A 27,065-nucleotide genomic window follows, 5' to 3' on the forward strand; every position below is an offset into this window, starting at 1 on the left:
TCACTGAAGTGCCTGAGTCATGCCACAGAGCAATACATCTCTTCCTCTACACTTGTAAAACCTCAGATTGTTTTGGTAAACAGGCACATAAATGTGATTTGTTTATTTTTTGATCTTCTGAAAGATAAACAGTGTTCCTACCAGGAAATGTCAAACCTATTTGTGCCATTAAAAATATTTTCTTCCAAGCAAATAAACAACTCTTTAACACCTAAACCAGATACTTTTATTTTTAAATTGATTCTCTTGTAAACCTGGAATAGTTCTTAGAATCCCTAATGAAGGTAAGTTGTTAATTCTCATTGAAAGCTCTTCAAAGCTCAGCTAGCATATTACCTGTGAAAATTTTGTTTTCTTTTTTCCTGAACCAGCATCTCAATAAGACCACCATTACCCTGTTAGGACTGAAGTATGTATTTACCTGAGACTTTGCATACTATAATAGGTGAACTCAGTTATTTGAGATATATGGTATTTTTTGACTGTAAGTTGTCCACTTGTTTATGCTTTAGTCTTCCCTGTCACAGATGAGAAGACCGTGCAGCAAAAGCTGATTATTTCCCTTCATTGAATCATTATTGAAATGATACTCCGTAATAATGACAAAACTTGTAGATAGAATATATTACATTACCATGTTAAAAGGTTTGTGATATTGAACAGCATGACCTCAACAAGAATATCCTTGGGCTGAGCAGGATGATAACAGCAGCAAAGCAGAACAGACCAATTTAACCACTATTACAAGGCAAACTTTGCAGCCCACCACTGAGTTTCCAGGGCTTATTTGCAAATCAGGCAATATCTCTTTTAGAAAACACCATGTTGGAATGTTGCATTTGTGCTTGATTTCTGCTGCTTTTTAATCACAACAACTAAAGTGTGCTTTAAAATAAACATATTTTCCTAAGGGAGCAAAAAAGAGAAACAAGTCTGATCCTGTACTGCTTGAGAGAAGGTATCAGATATGGAAGAGATCTGCCTTTACCAAGTACTGATTCTCACCCTGGTAATGAAGCAAAGGTGCATTAGAAATATGACCATAGGGCTCCAGGGAGTGCTGGTGGGAGAATACAGTACAGCACTGAACCTTCTGTAGTTTGATGTATTGAAAGATGCATGAAGAATTAACATTGCTCAGAGGATGGATGTTTGTGAGGTAGAAGCAGATGCTGGGAAATCACTAGGATGTTTCTCTTGCTCTTTTGGATTGCAAAGAAGTCACTCCAAAGAGAAATGTAGAATATATGCAAAGGTGAAGTAGCTATAGATGGAGACTGGAAGGGTAAAGCAGCTGGGTGGGCAGGTTTGAGTACCCACAGTAACAGAGAAAATGACGGAGGAATCTGGAGTTCTGTGCATAGGTGAGGAAGAGCTTGAAACTGTCCTGAAGGGAGCTCAGTTTCTATACTAGATTTCAGTGTCATTCTTTTAATAATTTTGCTCTTGCTTCACTATCCATTCTATTCTCTTGCTTGGGAATTTACAGGCTCTTGTTAAACAGGGTTTCTTTTCTGGTATTTGATGTAATTATCAGAGGAATGGAGTTCTGGCTGGCTGTCTTGACTTGCTTTTATGACTTACATCTCAGGTATTCATCGCACTCTCTGCAACATGTATGTGGAGAGTGTGGGAAACGTGTTTGTTTTTTTTTTTTTTTTTTGTGGGAAGGAGTTTTATCACTCTTTAAAAAAGCCAGCTTTAGGAAGGTGGTCTACTGAAAAACCATCTCCTTGTCCCTAATGATTTGTCTGTTAATACACAACATTGTGCCAACAGTACAAAGAATGAATTCTTACTGATTCAGATAGGACCCTGTTTCAAAGCCATCTTTGAAATGTTCCAGTATCTGCTGTCGTAAAGGATGTTCTGCCAACGTAGTAACAGTCAGTCCTGCGGGAAGCCCCAGAGGAGGGACATCTGAATTACGATGTTGAGCAGGGACAGGGAGGAAAGAGCGTCAGTAGTCCACGTCCCAGGAGGTGATTCCTGGAGATGGTTTTAGTTTCCAGCCTGGCAACTAGGCACAATTTTTCCAGATGGTTTTATTAAAGAATACTGAAACTCTTTCCCCACAGCTCCAGTTTCATGTTCCCACTGTTTCAAGTGCACACCGGGGGAAAAAAAATTGCAGCAAAACTTCTTATATTGCATTTGTCCAAATTTTCAGCTTCTCAGAGTTGCACAGGATTTAGCTGCTCTGCAGGAAGGGAGGGAAATGCTTGTGGTCTTACAGTCTGTGAGATGTAGAATCTCTCTGGATCAGTATAGGAGCACAAGAAAACGTCACTAGAGGTAGTCTCAAATGGCAGAGTCAAACCAATGATTTTTCAGGTTATTATATGATTTTTAATGTGTTGTTTGGTTTTTTTAATGTGCTTTCTCTTTGCCTTTTCTCCCCCTAAAAATTCATCAGGCCTTAGTGTCTTTTCATAGAAAGCCCAGAGAATTAGCCAATTTATTGTTAAAAGCATAATGTCAAAGTTGCCAAGTATTGTACCTGATGAAAGAGAAGGATATAGCTAAATGTGTTATCATTTATGGGAGATTACATTTTTAGCAAAATTTCTTCCCTTGCTTATGTTAGAGATCACAGTACTTATGCTTGGTAAAGTCTCACAGCAACAAAAACAAAATTTGTGCTAAATTTAATTATTAAACACAGAGCAGAGCTCCCAGAAAAGTTGAAGAGTGAACTGAGGTGGTTTGGTTTTATTTGCTTTGTTTTGTTTTTATTCCAGTGTTGTGTTGGTCCTCACTAGACCTGTAACTCTTCAGCATAGCACAGAAGCTTATCACACCGTTGCATAGGCTCCACATGCATGCTGTTAATGAAAAACAACTTGCAGAATGAACCTTATGGGAAGATGCCCTGATATAGGAAAAACAGACATGTCTGAAGACAGAAAAAAGATCAGTTTGAAAAACTAAAACAGTTTGAAAACTAAACAGTTTGAAACTAAAACAAAAAATGCCCTCACAACAAGATATTTATGCTGTTATAGGAAGATGTATTAGCTAGCTTCATTCATGCATAGAACTGGATGCATTTTCATTTCACTATTTCCCACTTTCTCTTCTCAGTGGGATATTTGCAATAAACACAATTTATGTTTTTAGTTAACGAATTTTGTGAGATAAATCAGGTTCATTTTCATTTCACTATTTCAAGAGAATTACATCAGAGAGTGATTTTATAGCAAAAAAAAAATATATATATATATATTGGAAACAACCACAAAGAACTTGTAGAAATTATGGCTATCGGAAAGCTTGAAAGCCAGTTTATATAGGTCAAAGATCTTAACAGGCACGATTAGATTATGAGTTAAATTAAGGATGGTCACCATTTTGTCTAACATTCTTCAATGAACTGAAGAATGCCTTTTCTGTAGCTATTAGAAACTTAAGCTGGACACACAAGCAGGCAGCACAAGAGAACTTTTGTGTCATTCTGAAACGTTTCAGAAAGGCATTGTTCTGCAGGTGCACCAGTGTTATACAACTGCATAACCATTCTCATTGTACATGTTGTAGAAAGGTTTGCTGAATGGTGATGCTGGGGGATCCTTTGAGATAATACCTCAAAAGACTCATACGTGGATTCTGGTAACACTGATCGTACTGGGTTGTTTTTCATCACGTAAAGTACTATATGCATAGTAAGATTCCATTTGTGAAGAATAAAAATACCAATTTATGACTAAAATGTAAATTTTATTTGCAGTCATGTATGCACCTCCACAGCTGCTAAAAGAAATGTTTCAAATTGTCAAGTACTAAATGTTTATTTCCATATTTTCAATAACTGTGGCTCACTTCATTCAGATGTGTGATTTGTATTTCTTAGGAAAATAGGATTCTTTGTTAAGTGTTATGGGATCCTGGGATCAGAGATGAGCAAAATAATCAGTTTTAAATAGCAGTAAGTAACAAAATTAGCATAGAAATACTAACCGGTACACAATCAGTAAAGAAGAGTGACTTCAGATGCAACCTCAGAATTGCAAAATTGCTATGAACATACTGAGAAGTTTTATGGTTAAAGGTAGTTATTTTTTGACACTGGAAACTTGACAGTGTATTACAGAAGGCAGATTTCTTAGAAATACCCTTGGCTAGAATATTTCATTTTATTAGATAAGCATCTGTTGTTGTTTCTCTAAGGAGCCTAAAAATAATTGTTAGTTTAACTCAATTTCACAAAAGCTACCAGTATATTGGTAATGACATAAAAGCATACAATAATTTTTATAACTATTACTGATGATCATCTTTTATTAAGTCTGACTATGCAAACTCTGCAATGTCATTTTGTGTGTGCATGCATTTTGTGTGTTGTATGCATGACTATACGTGACATATAAGTGAGGTTTCAGTAGTATACTCACCTTGCTAAATGGTGATGAAAGCCCAAGCTACTCATACGTTCGGTTGTAGTCACAATGGCTATTAATATACCTCTTCTGAATATCAGTGGGCCTCCTCTCATTCAGGACTGTTCCAGGACAGTTTCTTATGCTGTAGTTGGTGTATGGCATAGAGATGAATATGTAGAAGAATAGCTACCTGAAGAAAGTTGAAGGAAAGCTGTGCTACTCTTAGAGGCGGAAATTGTAGAAAGGTTCAGATAGAGTCATATTGTCTTTGGTAATAGTTAATATATGTATTCCACTGCTGAGTCACAGATTCCTGGGTGATAATGGTATGAGTACCTATGGAAAAGGACCTGCTGTGGCTGTAATATGTAAGTTACTGTCCAGGTCCTGTATAATGGCCAAAGTTCACAGAGATGTCGCCTGCCATTCTATAATATATCAAGCACTGTCATCTCTTAATAATGTAAACTTGGTAAGCTGTAGCATTTAATTATCATTTTGCAATAGTATGTGATCAACAGCCATATGCGAATTACATGATTGAGTAATTGTACCTGATGATGCTGCAGTTGATAACTTCAGACTAAAACACTGCTTTGTAGCATGTGTTGCAAGGCATTTTGACTTATCTTGACCCTCCTGCACTGTAGGCCAAGCCAAAACTGCAATTTCAGAGCCTTTCATTTTACAGCCACAAGGTTATGCCGCTTCTCTTTTGCTGTAGAAACCAGAAGCCAGCTGGATTAGCTGGAGCTAGCACTAGGCTTTTCGATAGCATCACAGTTTAGGTCATCAGAAGCAACTTGTGATTGCATTACTTTTTGTTTGCCAGCGACTCAGAGGATGCACATAGATATTGCTGGTGCAGTTACTGCTAACACTCAGTCCTGTGTTTGAGCCCTTAGTCTAAAATGAGTTGAAGGTAAAGTAAGTTCAAGGTAAAATATGATTTTACCTTGAAGCTAATAAGTATATTAAGGAAATAAAAATTTCCAGGGTCCATTATAGTGTCTGATGAATTTGACACATTTTGTTTTCTCTGAGGCTCTAAAATTGAGATTTGAGCTATTCAGGAATATAAGGCTGTAAAAAACATCAAGTTTTGTCATCCACCATCTCGGGCATCTTCCAGAAGATGTTAAATCCGGGAAGAGAATATTGCCTCTGCAAGTCCTCCCTCACTACTTCTCACATACGTGTTTCCTTTCTAAATTGAGAGAACATTTTTAAAGTACACTAGTTAAGAGGAAGCATTGAGGCTTTGGAGATGCTGCAATCAAGAAAAAATAATTTCAGTCCTGTTAAGGCTTTTTTTGTTGCTGTGTGGCACTCAGCAATTTGAGTTTGTCAGCTTCTCAACAGAAGCAAACAATTTATATAAAGAAAAATAAGAAATGAGTGGTGTTTGATCTTTTCTGGGACAAGCTGTCCAAAGTATTTATTATATAAACCTAAATTTTCAAAAACTGGTGCTGGTGAAGAATCTTTGCTTTTTACCTAGGGCAAAACAGTATTTTTTCTTAAGACCTTAGCAGTATCTTTTATGTTGATTACAATGCCAAATAGTTTTGCAAAAAAGTGATGCAAATGTCAGACTTCCTTTCAAAACTGGGCTGGATGATAACTAAGCAATGATGGAGTGGAATTTCTTCTAAAGCCTCTTTTCTATGCCTGAATTTTGAGGTGTCTGAAGACCTTACCTTATGTCTTTGTTATCTCATATAGAAACTCCCAGAACACAGAAATTACCAGTAGCACCTCATTGCTCTAAGATACAGCTCTCATTATGATTTGGGAGACTCTGGTCAAGACCAAATTTCAGAGACTTCCTTATTCCCTGTTGAGTGCTGGGTGACTTGCACTGCCACCTGTCTTAGCCTGTCCACTCCCTTCATTGCCTGAGGCTTTAAAAGTTGCCCTCAGGCCCTTCTTCCTAAAAGTAGCTCTCACCTCTTGTCTTTCATTCCTGTTCAGGTAGCAGACTCGTGGGACATGGGCCTTCTCTTTCTACATGTATGTACAGCCAGAGAGAATTTTATGAACAGCAATCAGGAAAAAGACCTGACGCCTCAAGCCAAGGGAGAGAGGGACCTGCTGGACTGTTGGGTAGTATATGCATAATTCATGCTATGTTTGGGAGGAAGAAGCAGCAGCCCAGGCTCTGTCCCAGCAACCCTCTGTGGCTAAATTGATTTTGTGTATTGCTGCCAAACTGGGCTTATGCTGACTTACTTTACATTATACTGCAGTGGTTAATGTAGGTGTAAATCGAATGGCCATATCAACTGCAAAGATTGCAGCTGAGAGATCAGGAAGCTCTTAAACTGCGCTAGCGTGATTCCTTGCTGTTTTTTCTGTGTGGGCTAATACCTGGGAGACCTTTTTTGTGAATGATCGGATTAGTCAAGTGTTCACATAAGATTTTAAAATTGAATTTTTTTTTTCTGCTTTTGTATTTCACTTCTTGTATACCCTTTGCATGCAAACCTGGAGTTTCTGACAGAAAATGACAGTCCCAGTCCCACAAATACTGACTTCTCTATTATTCATTGATTGTCCCTGGTAGCACACTGCAGGGATGCCAGCAGCCTGTGATTTCTGAATTTGGAGTTCCGCCTGCAGATGGAGGACTCGGCCTCAGCTACTGCGAACGCCAGGCAGCTCTCAGGTGAAAAGGGTTCTCTAGCCTGCAGTGAATAACAAATAAATTGTCTGTGTTAGAGACAGGCTCTTCTAGCTTGTGTACAAGGTAGATAAAATCAGATAAAACTGGGAAAAGAAGGGCATAATGCATGCAAACAAACATAATAAATAAAATACAGTGACAGCATTAGGAGTGGCTGGTTAGAGCAGTTTCTAAGGAACTGAGAAGTGGGGGTGTGAATCCTCTGTCAGAGGCAGTAATTAAATATCAGATATCTACATCCTAGGTGAATGCTACCATAAAACACAGATCCACAGCATCTATCTTCTTTGGCTGGGTTTGGAAAAAAAAAAAAACAACAAACCACCGCCACAAAAACTGCTCTTCAGTCTTCTAAAGAAGGTACTACGTGCTACACTCCTAACTGGATTTTAAGCAGTGAATTTCAGTTGGAGGAGTCGTTACCCAGTAAAACAATGTAAAGTGCATAAGCACCACCGCTTGATATTTTATACACTCCTGTCATTAGTGTTTACTCTCTCAAGACCATTCCCAGAGCTGATTCATCAATTTGTTTAACTTACATTGTTGATGGCTTTATTTTTTTAAGTGAAAGAACAAAAATGACCACTGCAGACCAGGAAAATGAAATACACTTCAAAATCATACATGTTTCAAGTAACCTGCAATACCTCTGTGATACATTTTTAGTAATGTACGAAACAACTCTAATCACTAAAATAAACTCATCAATGTCCTTGCTTCTGTTGGAATCAGGAATTTGGGCCACCATTCTCAGCATGTAGGTGGTAAAAATCTGTCATTCAATCTGGAAGCTGTAGGAATATATTCCTTCTCTCCATATGAATCCCCATTCTGTTTTGTGCCTGTCCAGAGTGTGGACAATTTCCTTTAACAAGGACTGAGGAACAGTCAGTCTCATTTACAGTCTCAAAAAGTCATAGGGTTTACAACATTGCTTGCTGTGGCATACTTGGCACTCTAAAGGATATTGCTATTTAGGTGGTAGTTCAGGAGCCAGCTCCTATCCTTTTGCTAGGCTTTTCATTAAGAAATCTTCTGGAAGATTTATATATATGACTTAAATTTCCTTGATACCTAAAGCAGAAATGTTAAGAGCCAAACAAGGCCTTTGTAAAAAGTATAGAATTGGCAGCCACACAGTTAACATGAAACTTGGTTAGTGATAGAAGGGACTTAAAAACTGCATAGTTGACAGTACTCAGTTGGAGGAAAATAAATTGTCTAAACCTCATCAACTTGTTTTCCATGGGTGTTCTGAGAGGTGTATTCTGTAGAAAAATGGGTGGCTGTGATGGCAAAAAATGTAACTGTTAATTTGCTAAAAGGCAAAGTAAATGAACAATTTGAGAGAAACATTTTGGAATTTTTCATCTGTAATGTCCAACACCAGGGAGCAATGTCTGTTTTTTTGCATATTTATAATAGCATAGAAGCGATGAGGAAAGATGCATTGGTAGAAGGAGAGTGATTAAAACCAAAGTCCTGAAAAAAGTTTTCATTGATTAGAAAATATCTGAAACTTAAATGAGCAATTTTTCATTTCCTCTGCAAGTTCTGTTCTAACCACTGGATCATGCACAGAAATTGCAGAGAAATGAACAGGAATTTCTTATAAATATCCATGCCAAGAAAGGGCGAGATGAAAGTAGATATTTCTCATTATTTGCAAAAATGTTTCTGCATAATTACTTCTGCCAGCGTTTCATTGCTTTAGTGTCCCCTTGAAGGATTGCCTTTCAAAGTGTGTTTTATTGCAGTCTTTAAAGATAATGCAAGGTTGTATCTCTGCTGCTTCAAGTGAAAAGGAATATAAACTGCAGACTCCTGTTTTTCTTCTTACCTGACCAGGGTGTGCATGCAGTGCCTTTGAGAGTGTTTCAATGTTCATGTAATGTTTTCTGTAATAGCTTTCATTTCAGCAGAATGCATGTTCCAGCTGGTCACCAAAAGGTTGGGACGTACCAATTAGCAAATATTGTAATGATCTGCACAGCCTCAATCTGAAACTCTATTTAAAACTTCATGTGAATTTTTGAATACAAGCTGTGCTTCTAAAATTTCACTTAGCAGGTCACTTTTTGCTTTCTGCCTTCTCATCATATCCGCAGCAGTAACGGATCTTGGTTTTCCAGGATCCTATTACATTGCACAGGGCTGTCTGGGGGATATGGATGCAGGCTAGTAAACTGCGTATTTGAATTAACTTTCCATATAGAGTTGTTGGACCTCTGAGTCTCCTTTCATTTGCATGAAACACTCAATTCTGCATCGCTAGGTCTGTGTGTTGTTGAAAGCTAGAGCTGTCTCAGGCTTGACTGAGTATTTAGCATTGAGACTACACGTAGGCCCTATTAGGTGCAAAAAAAAAAGGTTTTCTACCGCCTCTGTTCCTTGAGGACCCCAGTCTCTTAGGCAGTGTAGGAGGAGCCTTTGTAGGATTCGACATCTTGCAGTGGATACGACTGCTGTCTTTCAAGAATGGCTAGCAGAAGAGCAGAGAGTTGTGTTACTTCCTTACAGCCTGGTCATTAGAGCATTCTCTGAAAAGTGGAATAGCCAGCTGTGTCTTGTACAGCAACCACCTTGGATTAAACTGTCATGTTGCCTTTTAGGAGACATCCCTGCTGTTTAGAATGTGCTTCCGAATTCATTGGTTCAAGAAGTATGTGTGACTCTAGCACTTCAGTGGAGCACAAGAAAGTTTCTAGATTCTGATCCTTAATTCCTAGGTGGTTGGGGTTTTTTTTGGGTTTTGTTTTTTTTTTTTTTCTTTCCATATTGTGTTATTAAGGAGCTGTTAAATAGAAACCCTACAGAGAAAAAAAAAAAACAAATCCAACAACTCCAACAAGAAAAAAAAAGACCTTGAAACAGCTTCCCATGTGCTTGTCCTATGGAATGTCCTTCTTCCTTCTTAACCCCGTGGAAATCCTCAATCCTTTTTTGCTTTGCTGTAGATTCAGTTACAATTTGAGCTCTACTTTTCATTCCCCTGAATGACCATAGGAATGGCAAAAGAATGTATTGTGATGTGGTAAATAATTACCTGTTCATTTCAAGGAAGAAGCAATGTCAGAATTGCAGCTTAGGAGAGGGTGTCCACAGCAGAATACCTTTCCCCTTGGGTGTCATCTTTTTGTGGAGATTAATGCAAATCTCAACCTATGGCCTTCAGTTTATGTAATGTTTCATAGGAGATGGTTTCTGAGCTGCAAAGTTTTGATTCATATTTTCCTATCCTCATCTGAGTAGATATTAGATCTGGAACATGGGATCAATTTTTTCCAGTTTTCACACACAATATACTCTGAGGGAGGGGGTGAAAAAAAAGAGAGGGAAGGGAAAAGGAGGCAGGGAGGGAGGGAAGGGAGAAAAGAAGGAAGGGAGGGAGGAAGGAGAAGGAAGGAAGGAAGGAATTCCTCTGTTTTCAGTGTAGACCAGAGGAACTACATAGCTCTGTTTCATCCTATCAGTTTCTCTCAAAGGTAGATTTAGCTGGAGATTTTGTTTGATCTCTACATGTTTCTGATTTCTTGAACATGTTCTTTCTCTGCAGAGCACTGCTCACTGTGCAGGAAATTTTAGGTTGTAATTTGTTTTCAGGCTACCACCAATTTTTCTCAGCAGAAAAGAACACTTCGTGTCAATTTTAACTGGTGATGGATGCAGCAACATTTTTTCTACCTGCAGCAAAAAGGCCACGGTAACTCTCAGAGCTCCTGCCTATGTACATTTTCTGTGAATTAAACAAAAATAAAATAAATAAATGCACTGCCAATTCTGAAAACTGATGCCTGTCCTCTTTCAGGAGCCGTTGAAAGTTAATTTAAAAGGAAAAAAAAGTTACCTAGACCTCACCCCATTTTTAGCTTAACTCTGCAGTAACTGGAGACTAAGAACTTTCTTATGCTCTTGGGAAAATGTCAATGTCTTCTATTTTGTTATGACATTTGAAAGCTCTGACAAATGAATACATACGTGTAACCCACACACTAGTAGTCATTATGCCTGTCCTCCCATTTTGCTCGCTCTGTTGTACATCTGAAATTATTTCAGTTCTCAGGTGTAGATACTATCTGTTTAGTTCAAACAATAGTGGTTCATGCATTAATTCTGACCACTGTCAACAAGGATCAGTTATGACAGTGCCGGATGCTGCTTTCAATTACAGTGCTGCAAATTTGGAGAAAATATAGCTGAACCTCAGGGCTGGTGAAGTGTGGTGAGCAGGAACTCCCACACGGTGGGGTTTGATGCCCAGTTTTTCCACTTGTTAATATTATTGCTTGCCTGCAGAAGCACAGTGGCATTGGATAATCCAACTGATGCAACTGTGGCTAAAGTAAGGGAGTCCTCATAGTAGCACTTACCTGCCAGGTGGATGGCTCTTGACATGTGCTGCCTTGAATATTCCCATATGTTTTTGAGCAAAGTCGTGTGATGAACGTCAAAACCAGAATGCCTAGAATGATTCAAAGTAAGTCCTAGCCATCCACAAAGGTGAATTCAGGTAGATCTCAGGCTATCCACAGTGGGAGTAAGGACATTGGCTACGGGCTCTTATGATTATCCTGGACTTTAGGACATAGTTGAGATGTGAACAGGGCTTTCATGCCACTCTTTGGAGAAGTAAGCTCTTGACATGTGCTCATAGAGCTGTCTGCAGACAGCTGATCCACCCAGTGCTTATACTGGCCAGTCACTACTTTTAATTAATAACAGGATTGATTTGGAGAGATGTGCTTCCAGACTGGTGACAGAGGCAGATAATTTTTTATTCTGTCTTTCCTTTGCTTCTTTCAAAAATTCCACTTCTCCATCCCTGGGTTACTTGTAGCACTAGATATGGTCCAGATATGTTATGTACAGCACAGAAAATACTCCATGTTTCTGGTGTTTTGTGCAGGGGGTTAAGCATCCACTAGGACAGCTCCAGGCTTGGATGCAGCTGAAGCATACAACTGAGGGACCAGTTTGCAAAGAGCTGGTTTAGCAGTATATGCAGTCATTGTCAGATACAGTCCAGCCCACTAATTTAGTCTGCTTGTACTAGCAACTGAAGTTGCATACCCTTAAAGGCAGTGGGAACAGGAATATGTAGGGTTTAGGTCAGGACTTAACCAAGTCCAAATCATACAGTCATTAGGGACTGAAGTCATTCCATCTTGTGATATAGGTAATCACTTTACAGAACAGGAAATACTTGAGTTAATGGAAGGCTCAGACTAAAGACCAAACTGTGGTCTTGAACAAACATGAGTGTGCTAGATCAGCATTTAGTCTGCTGGCGGGAGAGGGTGGAACATTAGCACACTTATGTGGGTCTTTATGTTTACTGAGCTACTGCAAATCCAGAACCCAGTTCCTATGTAGAATGGAAATGAGGATGAGAGATATTCATAAGAATTCAAAGTGTCTGTTGTTCCTCCTTATTTCCCTATCTTAGCATAGGCAGTGTAATTTAATGAAGTTATGTGTGCTTGGCTAAAAGGCTCTAACTTTTAATTTCCTTCTCTGTGACACGTTGCTATTTGCGAAGAGGTTATGCAGAAGTTATACCATAGTAAGATTAAAATCAGGGCAATGAGAGTTGTGTGCTGACACCTGAGAGCAAAATTTGACCTTCTGAATTTTGAAGAAGCTTCAAAGAGCCTGGATGTTGCAGTATATATGTCAAAGAGGTGGTGTAAAGAAAGGCCTGTCAGATTTTGGCTCGGAGCCTTCAGACATGATTTGCAGTATCCTTGCAAAGAGCAAGTCTACGTAGCTGTGTGATGAGCGTGGAATAGACAGAGACTTCAGATATCCACATACAAATTCATTTTTTCTCTTCACTTCAGGAACTACCAACCTATCACATCCACAATGCCCCAAAGCATCCTCCCAGCCAGTTGGCTCTCAGCAAGAATAGAACCAATTTCTTAATCCTTACTATTACCTCCTGCCAAAACACTATGGAAACATAAGATGTATCTGCCTCAAAAAGCATTTGTCTGCTTTCCTAGCCAGGCTTCAGAGGTGACAGCTGGTGCGGGAAAGAAGCACTTACTTATTTATACATACGTGTATATATAGAAATATATCTCTATATATGAATATATACATGGAGATACATATACGCATATAGCAAATGCTTTATGTGCGCATATTTGTATATGAAAAGGAAGAAACCAAGGAAACTGATGAGATGCTGGTTTTCTAGTTCAATTTTATGTCTTAGTGCTTTAGAAGAGTAGGGACAATGTCTGTATCCCTAGTGAGCAGCGGAGTAGACCTTATCTTGTGATGATTTCTGTGCTTGGCAAAGTACGCTTTTATTCTTAATTTGACATGAAATAAATTCTTAAATATGCAAAAGATCAACTGTCTTGGTTCTCCTCTTCACAAAAAAAAAAAAAAATCCTGCACTCACTATTTACTGGGAGTGACTCAGTAAATTCTCAGTAATGACATCTGTAGTGAAGGGAAGTATCAAGAGAAACCTAAGGAAGGCAGCTGAGTTTTAAGTTGTCTAAGAACTGCATCACCTCAAAGAGAAAGGTAACTCATAATCTGTCTGAAAGAAAAAAAATTCACCATGTTGACATAATTGTAGCAGAGTTAACAGATGCTACATGCCATAGCCTGAGTTCAATGCAAATGAAAACTGGAATAAAAAGAATTGTAAGAATATGGATTTTTTTGGCAGAAAAAATTCTTTTTCTTGCTAAATCTTTCTCTAATACATGTTATACAACTCCCTTGCCTTGGCACTGGATAGATGCAAAAATTCTCAAGCTAAAAATTTGGTTCATCTGTAAGAGAATAAGCATACATTGGATGCCAAGTGCAGGCTTGAAATGCATTTATTCATTCCCAATTTAGCACCTACTCATAGCATAAAATTCAATGTATTATAAAGGATACAGAAAAACACTGCCCACCCATTTGAATAGCACATACTTACCACCATTCTTATGTTAATGAAGTGTTTGTACAGCTGCTACAGTGGGCACAGGAAGATTAAAATCTGCCATCACTCTGCTTAAAAAACCTAAGGGAGATCAACACATCTGGTCTAGGGGGGAAATAAGTCTGTCAAAACAATTATTTCACATCATTTGCAGCAGCTTAGAACAAGGGTGGGAAGGAGAGGAGGAAATCCATTAAGCTTTAAGGTAGCCATATGTCTGTTACTTCACCCTACCTGCCAGTTCCTCACTTCATTTAACGATCAGTAGCCTTGACACTCACATGTCATCTTTAGTATCCTGATAACTTTTATTCTTAATTGCTCTCGTTTGCTGGATTTATTATAGCTCAGCTACTGGAAACCAAAACTGGTTCACATCAGAGACAGCAAGTACTGATGAATATTTCCCAGTCCAAACTCAAGTCGTGGGTGGTGATGCTACAGAAACTGGGTCTGTTTACACAAATTGATTGGTGTTTCCTAGATAAGATCTTAGATTATCAAAAGGACATCTTTTAGAACAAAAATGGATGGATGGGATGGACAGATAGACAAACAGATTTTAATGGTGATCCTAAGGAACTGTAGCTTAAGTCTCATTGTGATTAGTGAAGCCAGTGGGCTTGTTTTAGCTCCATATCTCCACAGTTCTTGCACATAGCAGTGACATTTCCCTTAGAGTTTTAGTCAATTAATGCAAAAAATATTATGAAAAGCAGTAATACTTTGTCTGTAGTTCTGTTATTTGGGGAGAGTAATGATATATGCATGAGAGATGGTGGTTGGTTGGGTATGAGAAGATATTGCGATGGAGAAGGAAAGGTGTTTTTCAAAGCAGTTAGAACTATTTTAATCCACTTTGTTACAGTGACATTGCCTCTAATCCTTTCCTGATATTTTATTGATAAGCTTTTCACAATGTACATCATAGTAGGATTCATCAGACTTGACACTTTATCCTCACAGTGCATTTGGGAAGCTCAGAAGTCTTCTATTTCCCATTTTACATTTACATTTATTTCACATTTTCCTGACATTGAGAGAAAAGAGAGTGCAAGACAAATTGTTCGAACTTGAGTTTCTGCTGTTAAGCAACAAATGCTCGTCTTGTTAAAAATCAGGCCAAAGATTTTGGTCTCTAAATATGGATTTAAAAATCTAATATTAGATACCTCATATGGGAGAGATTGACCTCTCTGATTGACCAGTGCTGTGCAAAGGCCCTACAGTAAATCTCAGAGACAGATTTTTGATCTCCTAAAGCTTCATTGCTAAAAAGTTGCTTTTGCAAGGTTTTTCATGCAAATCAATCTTTAGACACATCTTAACAATGAGACATAAGTTGGCTAAAGCTGTGTGAAGAAACAAATTTCTTTTCAGAAGCTGAATGAAAAATAATACAAAATAACTTTTGGTCGGTTGGAATGAAAAATATTAACTGCTTGTTTGGGGATTTTCTTTTGAAACAACAAACAAACAAAAAAACCCCCAAACTTCTGGCCAGACATGAGACGTTTTAACTCAGCAAAAACAACTTGATTTGTTTTTTGTGCTTGTATCTCTTTAAAAATATTGAGTTTGCTTGTTTTTCCAGATAACTTGATTTCAGTTTAAAAAAAAAAGGTATAAAAGTTCAAATTCAAAATTTTTTACTTGTGCCTTATTGTAAAGTAAGTACTGCTTCTGGTTACTTCAATGTTCTGGGAGTTTTTGTATACACCTTTATTTTAAATTTATGAGAGCTTTGATTATGAAGCACAATACTGTAACTTGGAATCGACCTACATCTGTATAAGCCCTCCAGGTTGAACCTCCTGTTACATATGAATTCTTCCTTCTCTCTGTTTGTCTTTTTGTTGCTTTGGTTTTGTTTTTTGGAATTATGATTTTCCTAAGTACTGTCATAATACAGTATCAGGAAGGAAAGACATACTGTTACAAATTAATTCATAGCCTTGGACAAAAGACTCTGCAGTTGTATTGGCAGCAATTAATAACTTTGTGCTAGATCTAATATGAGCTTTTAACAGGTTTTATTGTTATTAGAAATAGCATTCCTGTTAAGTATATGAAAGTATTCTCATTGTTTTCATGCTCCAGTACGTGATTATTGATGATCTCTTACATTAGAAAGATCAGTTAAGATGCATGCATTTTGTTTTCTATTTGAGAGAGGCTGAGAAAGATGATGTGATTAGGTGTAGGGCTTTTTAAGCAATGGCGTTAGATCTGGAATATACAACTTCCCTAATTTTTGCCTGACTCTCGATTCACAGTGAGTGGGACTGGATGGCAAAAAGTTTGTACATCATCATCAAGTTCTTGACATATTATCTAAAACATGGTATCTTTAGAATCAGCTTGCTGTATAGCTATCAAATTTGTTTTTTCCTGGGGCACTAGGAGTAGCATTAGTTTATGGTACTCGAGGGCATATGTGTGCTGAGTTGGTTAGAAGTCCTGCTTGGCCATAAGCAGAACCTGCAGACTGTTTGGGGACTTTGATTTACAAATTATGGTTAGGACGTATCTGAGTAAAGAGAATAAGAATAGTAATTCAGGACAAGAGGAGTCAAATCCACGTTAACAGTGGATCTACATTATTACATCTAAACTTGTAAAGTAGACTGTGAATGTTTAACCTGTGGAAATTTAGCATAATTATGTTTAGGTGTCAAACGGACAATCCATTCTTTATATCCAGTTATTACATACTTTCCATTCAATATTTTCCTTAAGGAATACAGCTGTGAAACCACATGTAGAATAACCTGTATGTAGTGGGTTTGCAAAAGAAATCCTTAATTACACTTACTCCTCAGAGTAGCTGAAGTTTTTCTACAGAAGAGAAAAAGCTATGTAATTTCTGAGATATGTACTGCATAAATATGTAACTGGCATTTCATTTACTGTCATTCTAGCACCTTGAAAACATTGAGGAAGAATTTATATCTAGATGAAGCTTCACTGATTTTGTGCCTTGGTATTCCATTTATGTTGTTTGAGGGACATACTCTACTTCAGAATAATTTTCAATAATGAGTTTTTTTCACTGAGTTAGCTTCTAATATTATAAAATGAAACAAATGTTCCTGATGTGTTATTATACACTAGACTTTGTTTGATAATGTTTTTTATAAAAAAAAGAGCTGTCATTTTTGCATTTGTCATATTAATGGATTCATTTAAGTCTTAAATATTGTGTTTAATCATGCCATAGGAAAATAAAGGCTTATATTACACTGACTGCAAGCAATATGATAGCAAAGATAATGAAGCATTCCCTTCTTAGACTATGTAGTAAGTAAACTTCATAAACCTCTTCAGAAAATTTCACAAATAAAATAGCAAAATTTGGCTATCTATTGATTTTCTCAGAGAGTGAGTTCATCACCCCAAGGTCTTTCTTGACACAATTTTAACTATTTTTTGTCATTTTTCTGACTCAATTTATCACCGAATCATGTGAAAAAGAGTATTCAGCAGTTATATACAGATTTTGTCTAACAAAATCATAGAAGAACTGTTATGGGACTAAGCAACAGAATGATAGAAAATAAGTCTATTTTCTTTTTTTCAAATGAGTTCTGTAACTCTGGTAACAGATCTCCGTGAAATTTCTTACTTCTTATTTGACCCAGTGCAAATGACAGAAAAGATAGGTCTTAAAGACTTACTCTGTGGAATCTACTGAGTACTAAAACAAACAAGCAAGCAAGCAAGCCCCCCTGCCACCCCAAAAAATTCACTTTAGTAATGTTTAATCAGAACCTCAATCTGAAAGTACATTCATATCACAAAGGCAATGTTTAAGTCAATAGAATGTCCTTAACTGATCAAATTGTCCTGGAGTGTGTTTGTCACTTAATGATACTGAAAGTGATAACAGTAGTGATTTTCCAAAGTGGAAGAATTTTCAGCTCTTTCCCAAACCAGTGTGACTTGATTTTAAGCATGTTCTTGCTTCTAAAACGAGTGCTCACCTGTGGACATCTGGGTTCCTTAGTTGTGTCCTCAAAGGACAGATTGATGAGAGCTGACCAAAAATGCTATGATCCTGGTTTAGGAATAAATAAAAGGAATTTATTTAGGAATAAATAAATCAACATGTCATCATCTGTTCATCCTAAAACTGTTCTTCAGTAAGGCCCTACATTACTTCTGTGGGGATATGTGAAAGGTCTGTGGGATCCCATTGTGAATACTGTACATAACCTTGCTGTTGACTTTTGTGCCTTTGAGAAGAAACAGTTTGTCAAGTTTGAGTATGCACGTATGTTTCTAGTTATGACCACGCAAGGTATCACTCCTGTTACAGCATCACTGTATATTTACTCTGGAATTCTCATCAAAATACACTAAATGGATCCAAGTCTGTCTTGATTTGTGTTCAGCAATTTCCTTGGAGCTTAACTGTAGCTTTGTTTCAAAGGAGAGTTTGAAACATTCATCTTTGCCAACGTGACTGTTTCGAAGGAAAAAGCTACATTGCTTTAAAACATTTCATGTCAAAGCCAAGAAACTTACTGAAGATCATGTGATCTTCTGATATTAACCATTGATTTGGTCCTTGAAATAAAGAAAAAAATAATCCTATAGTTTGCAAAAATGCAGAGCCTAAGCCCCACAGCTTCCTTCAAATGGTAGGTGTTGATTTTCGACTGGTTTGCATAGACCAGAGAGTAATCTTTAGAACAAAGGGAAGATCTTACTTGCTTTTCAAAATTACTTGCTCCATTTACTGAGAAATTAGTGGCATGTTGAGGATTTATGAGAACAGGATAGAAAACAGAAGTTTTTGTGGTTGGTGCAGCCTGCAGTTAGAGCCAGTGGTTCCTGCCTCTTCTCTCTTTCTATGGGGTTCAGCTTGTCATCTCTTTCACCACAAACTGCTCTGAGCAGAACTGATTCTGGGGCTGTCGTATAAGACAAGATGGCAGTCATCACAAGTGGAGGAAAAATCAGAAAAAACATATGCTAGGCTAGGAAATCCAAAAGAGACAAAATGTCACATTCTACTGCTAGAATGTCAGATACAGCATCAACATTAATTCCATGTAATCCTACATTTACAAATCTTTTTTATCTAACCAGATGGATTAGTTGGGGAAAACCTGAACAAAGATGGATATTTAAAAAAATACGTATTTGGAAATCAGCTTCTGGCTGCTTCAATTCCTGATGAATTTTGTCAGCTTGTTCTGCAAAGACGGATCTCAGATTCTGTAAAAAACAATTAGGATGTTCACAAACAGACTGTATGTAAAGTGTTTTTTTAAATTTTGTTTTAATATGGAAGATCTGTTCAATGACTTTTTTAATCTTTCTTTTCCATTTCCTAGATTTGAATGTGAATGATATGAATAACTGATCCTCAAAGCATTTTTTTCCCCAAAAAACCACATAGAAGCGTGCATTGGTTAGTCAGGTTAGCCTGCCTATCTCCAGATGACAAGTAGTCTGTTGCTTACTTTAACACAACACATGGTGCATCTTTAATATCTGTGTTTATCTCTGTCACAAACTTAGGCCAGTACAGACACTATAATCTAGTTTATTAAATAAGGTGATTAGTGTTTATGTAATTGGATAACTAAGAAGGTAATAGCACAGAAAGCTGAAGAGCCTTAGTAGTGGAGTCTGACAGGAACAATAGATAAGAAAATCACTAGTATGGGGAATTGTGTCTCATTTAAAAATTAAATTATACAAATCCATTCAATTACCTTGAATTAATTCCTCAGTGTGTACATGCAAATTTGTGAAATATCATCAAGATCCATCACTGTCATATTGATTTGAATTAATTCTCTGCAAGTAGAGATCCATATACTATTTTGTAAACTAAATAAGCTTTTCAAGAGCTCTGTTCTCAAGCAATTTAACACAGAAAAGTAGGGAAAGACCAAGAAACAGCACCTAAAGTCAAACCAGTGACTATGGTGTGATACACCAAGCTCAGGCATTCTGAGCCTCACCGCAGCGGCACTGAGTTCACCACAGACTGCAAAAACCTGGCCAAAAGCAGGTTAAATTAGACTTGTTTTCTGCAGGACTGAGAGTTCTTAGTATCTGAACTGGTTAGTTTAAAAGAAACCTGAATTTCTGTACAAAGCCCTCTGTGATTTGTTTTGACTGCACAGTAGATACCCTCAGAATGACTTCACACATCTCTCTTATCAAATCATCTAATACTACAGGAATACAATGTGCTTTGTGACTTGAAAAGAGTCTTGTGTGTTAAAAGGCAATTTTTCCTTTTGAAAAATGCTAGCACAAAGCACCACTTCCAATCTTATTCTTAGAGTGACACGGTGTTACTTGTTGTCAAATTCTGATGCCTTGGAGGTACGTGGCATAATCATTTTTCCTTGAAAGGGCAGAAGACTCACAGAATTTTTGGCTGCTTCAGTTCAAGTCCATTATTCCTTTTGTTCAGGATAGCACTTTGTCATTGCAGGCTCTGGTTAGCAAACTCATAACCCACTCTTCCTGTAATTGGAAAAGTCTATATAACATAATTTTCATACAAAATTACAGAAGGATCTTTCAAATAAACTTAAATACTGGTGGTATTAGTAAAACAAAATTTTACATGCTCACAGTGTAGTGGCTCTATGTGACTAAATATTTATAACAACAAATAAGCTGCAATTTTGAGAAAAAAATCATGGGTAGAAAAAAATTCACAAACTTCACAAAAAAGAAATTCACAAGAAAATGTCACAAACTGATTTAGACTTTGAATGATAAACTGGTTAGAGACCATGCTGCTTGCTGCTTTCTTTATTGTTACAAAATCCCATGTAGTAGACTGCACACCAAATGTGGAAGTTGCTTTTTTGTAGACCAAATTTAACCAAAGCTTTTCATAGCTTTTTGAGTTTTTAGTAGTTTTTAAGCCGTATACTGTAGTCCCTTCTATAACCATATGTATATATACACACACGTAGCCATTCAGGAGAAGCTAGAGGGTAAATAATACATTAATTTGATTGAGTTGCCAACCAGCTTTGTTTAAAGAGGAAATAAAATATTAAGGTTTATCATACACAGAAATGAGCACGCTATCTAGTCAGTGACTATAGGAACTACTTTTTGTAGAATCATTTATACAACGAACTGGAGGATTACTGCTTAGTACCGATAGAGGACTTAGAGGTTCCTTTTTATAGTCAGTGGGTCATTGACGAAACAGACCTTATCTGCCCCTGTTGTGAAGCCACTTTCAGGAGAATTATTCAATGTTCATAGTACTCACAGAAAATCAAGAGGAATGATGTAGCCAAGTAGTATTTCTGTTAGGAAAACATCTATTTTGTACACAAGGTAATTAGTGAGATGTAAGAGTCAAGTGAGGACAAAACAGGCTCTTGTTTTCATGTATGTGAGGCCAATGCAAAGAGTTTATGGGAGCTTAGGTTTCATATTTACTTGCTATGCATGGGAAGACTGTAAGTTGCCTTTGGTACCCTGGGATGCTCTCTTGTTAGGCACAATGAGTTAGGCAATGTTCTATTTGGCATCAAAAGCTGGCTCCCAGCCTTTGTTCCCTAGATTTTTGAGTGAGCACAAGGTGGGAGGAGCTCACTGTAAACATCTGTCCAAACACTTCACTAGCTCCTTAAAGTCTCCTTTGTCTTTTGACAAATTAGGCTGCTGCTGAGTTGTGTTGTACTGTGTGGTGCTGACCAATAATGTGTCCCTCTCTCTCCTTGTGCTCTACCATCTCTTTCCCAGCCTTGCCTTTTGCTTACATGTTAGGGTCTTGGAGAAAAAAATGGGGGTTTTGTTCTCTGTCTGCACTGTGCCTTTTACTGTAGCAGTCTAGCTCATGACTACGCTCTCTGGGTGTCATTATGGTAAAAAAAAGGTTAATGCAAAAACTGGATTTGTTCATCTATGATACTGTTAAAGGGCTTCAAAATGATGGTTAAGGATTACTGACAGCTTAATACCAAATATCAGTATCATGACTTAAATTAAGTTAATGTTAGAGATGTAATTAAATCCACAGAACTGAAAATGTGGAGGTGATTTTTTTCTCTTTGCTGTTGTCTCCCTTATGTCTGGCTACCTTCTCTTTTCTGATATTAAGTACACTAAGGGATAGAACATAGAATACATACATTATTTAAGTATGCAGAAATTAAATTCAATGCAAAATAAAAATAGTTCACATAGTAAACAGACATTAACCTGCTGAATTGGGTGAATTTATGAGAACAGTTATTTCAATTTCCAGATAGACCGTGTCTGAAAGTCTCTCTTAAAATTCTTAATTCATCTATAGTCCAGCTCTATGAGGGACTCCCCATCATTGTGAGCTGCTGCAGTACTTGTGATTGGTGCATTCCAGCTCTCAGTCTCCTGGGCTGTATTTGTGGTGGTACAAAAGAGTGCTTTTCCGGCAAAGACTACCTGGCATGTTCCGTACAACAGTCTCTTTCTTTGACAGCACTGAAATGTTTGTCTGAAATGTTACACTGCATGTCCACTGCAGTATTGTAAAGTGAAGTGATCAGATCTGCAGCTGATGCAAACGAACTTATTATCACTGCCACCAGCCTGCTGCACACCATGTGAAAACCTGTTCTATTACCTTTCACTTAACTTTTAAATTATTTTCTTTCAAGTTGTTTCTTAGAGTTGCCCAAGACCCTTTATTTATTTTTTGCAGTTAAGATGACTAACTTCCAAGCTTACAGGCTAGGATTTTTAGACTGGTATCAGAAAGAATAACATTGTTCCCTGTGACACCAGTGATGCATCCAAGTTAAAATACTGAATTTACTCAACATTTACTTCTTTTACAGGGGAAATAATTCAGCGTACTTTATTCTCATTTTCACTATGGAAAAATTGTTTCTGTAAAAGTTATAAGAACGTAAAATAAGGGGTCTTGTAATGAGTGTTGCTATCTAATCTTATGTTGTTATGAAGAATGCTATGATAGTAGCGTTGAATGATCCGTCTGTATAAATTACGGCAGTGCTGTACCTCAGTGTTGTGGTTATCTTTGAGAATGCTGTGGAGTTGTTACCACCTAGGGCCAGAAGTTTTTTGAGAGAGATGTTTTAATTCAGAGTATATTGGTATAATAGAGTGGGCTGGTCAGCTTGAAACTGCCCTATTCTTTTCAAGGGAGTGCACTGCACTAAGTTTTTTTGTTTTGAGGTGAATATGTTCATACTTAGAATATATATGCTGCTTAGAAGTTGAATCTATAAAGTCAGTGGGAAATCTGGTAGATTGAGTGGCTTTTCTTCCTTAAAAAAAAACCAAAGGCATATATCCTTACTGTATAATATCAGAAATCCAGCCCTGTAAAACACAGAATAGCTCTAAATGTTTCCAGCCTGAAAAATCTTTTAAAATGTCAATAAATGATCTAAATTTACAAGGTTGAATACTTGTCTGAAATTGAAGGGGAGAAAAGCACCTAACATATATTTAAGCAAAGAAAAACCACTACTCTAGTCTATAGGAAAATAATTTACTGAAATCTTTCAGAATGTACTGGAAAGGATAATGTCATATTATTAGTAAAACTTGCAATTAGGATTCAGGTTGGCTGTTAAATTGGCTTATTAAATTCAATTTGCAATTGAATGGCACTAAAGGTTTGGAGGAAAAAATTGTGTCAACTAGTTATGTCCACTGTTGCTGTGACAACAGGATTGGAGAACAGTCCGATTAAAACAAAACAACCTTTCCCAAAAATAACCACCAAAACCAACAAAAGAACATTCTGCTGGTCCTACTAAACCCAAATAACCAGACAATAAGAATATGATGGCATTCCAACTTAATGAAAATGAACCATGTAAGTATTGAAATTGTGCCTGCTGTTGTTGTCTAGAAAAGTATTAAAACCAGAAATGGATAACTAAAATTAAAGACAGTGTTGCTGAGGATTTGCTAATTTAGATAAACTGTTAAGTGTAACACTTAGTATGTGTTTTATTAAATTTTATTGAGGAATGTGTTTGACCTGCTGTTCCATGATCATGGGTGTCTTGCAACACAAACATTAGATGACTGCAGACAAGCCCTGTGCTTCTTAACCACAGCTTGTGCAGAGCTCTGTTACAGGCTGAGCACTTCTGAAAAATGTGTTGGCTATTTGGGTGTCTAAATGGAAATGAACCTCTGTGTCTTGCCCGTAGGTGCTACATGAATTATTGTTATCTGAGTTTTTCATATAAAATTTTGTCTCAGATTTGTAGACCAAACTAGCTAATTTGCCTGTTGTTTTGGTGCAGTGTCTTCCCTATTTTTAGCTCTGTACATGAAGCTGGATTTTCCCAGTGTATAGTAACCGTTATATCCAACAGCAGGATCACAAGCCACAGCATGGTAACAAAGGCAGGCAAGGGTCATTATTTTCTTAAAATTAATTTTGTCTCCTTAAGCCAAATTACAGTGGGAATCTACAAGTTGTGAGGCTGAGGGCAAAGATGGACAATTATTCTAATTTGAATTCAATGAATTTGCTGATTGGGAAAGTTCTGGTTGTTGGAAGCAGAGACAAAAGGGAGAGATAGAAAAGGCTAAATTTTATACCTGCCACTTAAAATATGTCTACTGAGCTGTAATTCAACTAAGCAGCGGCAAGTAACTTTAATTAATCTCTAATTAGGCCCATGAGTTTTAACTGAGAGGGTTTGGTTTCTTAAAAATAATAAAAAAAATCCCTCCACCAGCAAAGACTGTTTTTCCAGACTCTCCTAGCCTTAATTGCAGTCCCAAACACCTCAAGCAATTTTCTGGGCCAATTAAATCAGGGCAGTGGCTAGATTAACACATTGCAGTGCCTTACATTTGGTGTGCTTGCTTACTAGAGTTAAATGGTTCAAAAAGTGAGGAACAGCCTGGCATCCAGACCTAGATCTTGCAGCTGGCATTGCTGTGCAATTGCTGTGGCCACTTCAGATCTTTATGGGTAGTATTTTTTCTACTGATGCCTAAAGAGACTTAAAAAGTAGGAGGAACAACAAGAGCAAATAAAGAGAACAAAAGGTGAGGGGAAAAAATTGAGCCCTTCTTATTAATAGGGTTTTTACATGCCGGGAAAATATTCCACTGAAGAAGTAAGAGTTCTTCCTCCCCTGCTCTAACTGTTACACTGCAGTATATTCAGCATTGTTTATGTTGCATATATAAAGGAATGAAGTTTTGCAATGACAGTTTTTAATATACATCTATGCTAAGGCTACTTTGGAGGATGATTCACTGCATAGGAGCAGATGTCAATATTAAACACAAGGCAATACTTTCCCTGTGTTTTTGGAAGTATTTATACAGCCAAAAAGACGGCAAAATTTGGCAATATTTTTCCCAGTGCATCTGCGAACATTAAGGGTGTCTAGATAGGTCTGCTTCTGAGACCTATGTCTGCTGATTATGTGATTTATGTAATGTGTTTGTGTATTTTCTAAAGGGTTAATTAAGAAGGGCCACTGAAATAAGCTAAAGATGCTGTTTATGTGAGCTGCTCCATTTCATTTGTTTCATATAGCCTTAAAAAATATTGTTACACTGCCTGCTTCTCTGTTGACCTTAGATTACTTCTTATTTGCTGCTGCATTTATATTTCATACAACAGAAATTGAATGCATATAGGATCTAAGTGTCTGTACAACCTTCTAGGCACCTACATTTCTGCTACAGTATAATTGTAGGAATTGCTTATCATCTACCTTATACACATGTCCTGGTGAGGATTCACAGACTGGGTATTTCACTGCATACTACTTCACTTAGGAAATATGAACCAGTATGTGTGCTCAGAAATAACCGCAACAACCATCTAGGGCTACTCAAAATTTTAAATCCTTTCATTTCCCTGACTTAGAAGAAAGACTTCCTCATCATCTGCCATGTTAATAAGGTACTGTAGCACTGGGTAAGGAGATATTCAGGGCTGGTGTTCTCTAAAATCATCCTGAGTTTCTGTACGTAATTTAAAATATCTTAAAATTATTTGGGAAATAGGTAGCTAAACATACTTGGTAGTCTGGGACTTAGTCGTTGATGGCTTCAGCACTGTAAAGTCAGCATCTCACAAACATCATCAGATAAAACTTCCAAAGTATGAGTAAGTCAGACCCATTCTAAAATAAAAAGAGAGGGCAAGTACATGATTAAATCATTGTTTTAAGTATTGCCCAGAAATTAGTTTATTCTCACGGTGTCTCTATAAGGTTAGGAAGTGTTAGATAAGATTATTCTTATTTATAAGGCTGGAATAGAGGCACTGATACATTAAGAAGTGGTTTGTCCTCAGGCTTACTCATTTGCACAAGGAATTACGCTCCTGGTACCCCATTGCTAAAAACTCTGTGGATATTGTCTGTGAGTAAGATGGGCACACTGTATTTGTACAAGCAAATAAGTGTGAGATATCCACTTTACACAATGGGAACCATCCAGACCATGGGCCAGCACAAGCTAGGATATTAGATGCCATCTGGAAAAAGACAGGGTAATTCACAATTTATCACAGAACAAGTCTTGAGAAGAACAACTGTGAATATTTAAGAAAGAATAGGTTTTTCTGGTCTCCTTGTAGTCCAGGGCAGCAGCATGCTAACAATTTCCTAGGGCAGGTGGTAAATTTAGACTCCCCCTCCAGCAGATGTGTCTCAGGTTACACAGCAATCATGTGACTTGGATTGTGTGTTTGATGCACTGGTGTTCCAACTGTGGAATGTTTTTTTTCCACTTCACAAAGTCAGTCTTTGAGGATGCTGAAGACCAAGGTGATGAAGATTATAAGCACTATGGGTAAAAGTATTCAGCATTTCAGAAGACACTGAAAGAGAAGGGAGTATGTTGAAGAGGGTGGGAACAAGAAGGGTAACCCTTTGGAAACAGTTATCCTTTCCAGGCATAATGAGTTGTCTTAAAGACAATGAGTCAAACCTCTAAATATCCCAGACTTCAGCCAGTGTTTAGTAATTCCTGCCTTTCTGAATTCTTACTGTTGTAGTGTTTTGCTGTTTGCCTCTACACAGAGTCTCTGAGGATTTTGTCTCTTTGT

At 37.4% G+C, this 27,065-nt stretch overlaps 1 protein-coding gene across 29 annotated transcripts in view; it reads left to right on the forward strand.

Moving 5' to 3' along the window:
* LOC148056695 (uncharacterized) overlaps nt 1-27,065 on the forward strand; it is a 471,302-nt gene that overhangs the window by 322,656 nt on the left and 121,581 nt on the right. For 18 of the 29 annotated variants that reach the window (XM_087748728.1, XM_087748727.1, XM_087748714.1 and 15 more), the window contains one exon: nt 6,946-7,047. The exons of the other annotated variants lie outside the window; for them this stretch is intronic. In XM_087748728.1, the coding sequence (XP_087604854.1) occupies nt 6,946-7,047 (102 nt within the window). The remainder of the gene's footprint in view (nt 1-6,945; nt 7,048-27,065) is intronic. 29 annotated transcript variants of the gene reach the window in all.

This window comes from Nipponia nippon, unplaced genomic scaffold (genome assembly GCF_047370975.1).
Source record: "Nipponia nippon isolate SJK-2023a ecotype South Korea unplaced genomic scaffold, ASM4737097v1 scaffold_12, whole genome shotgun sequence".
NCBI lineage: Eukaryota > Metazoa > Chordata > Aves > Pelecaniformes > Threskiornithidae > Nipponia > Nipponia nippon.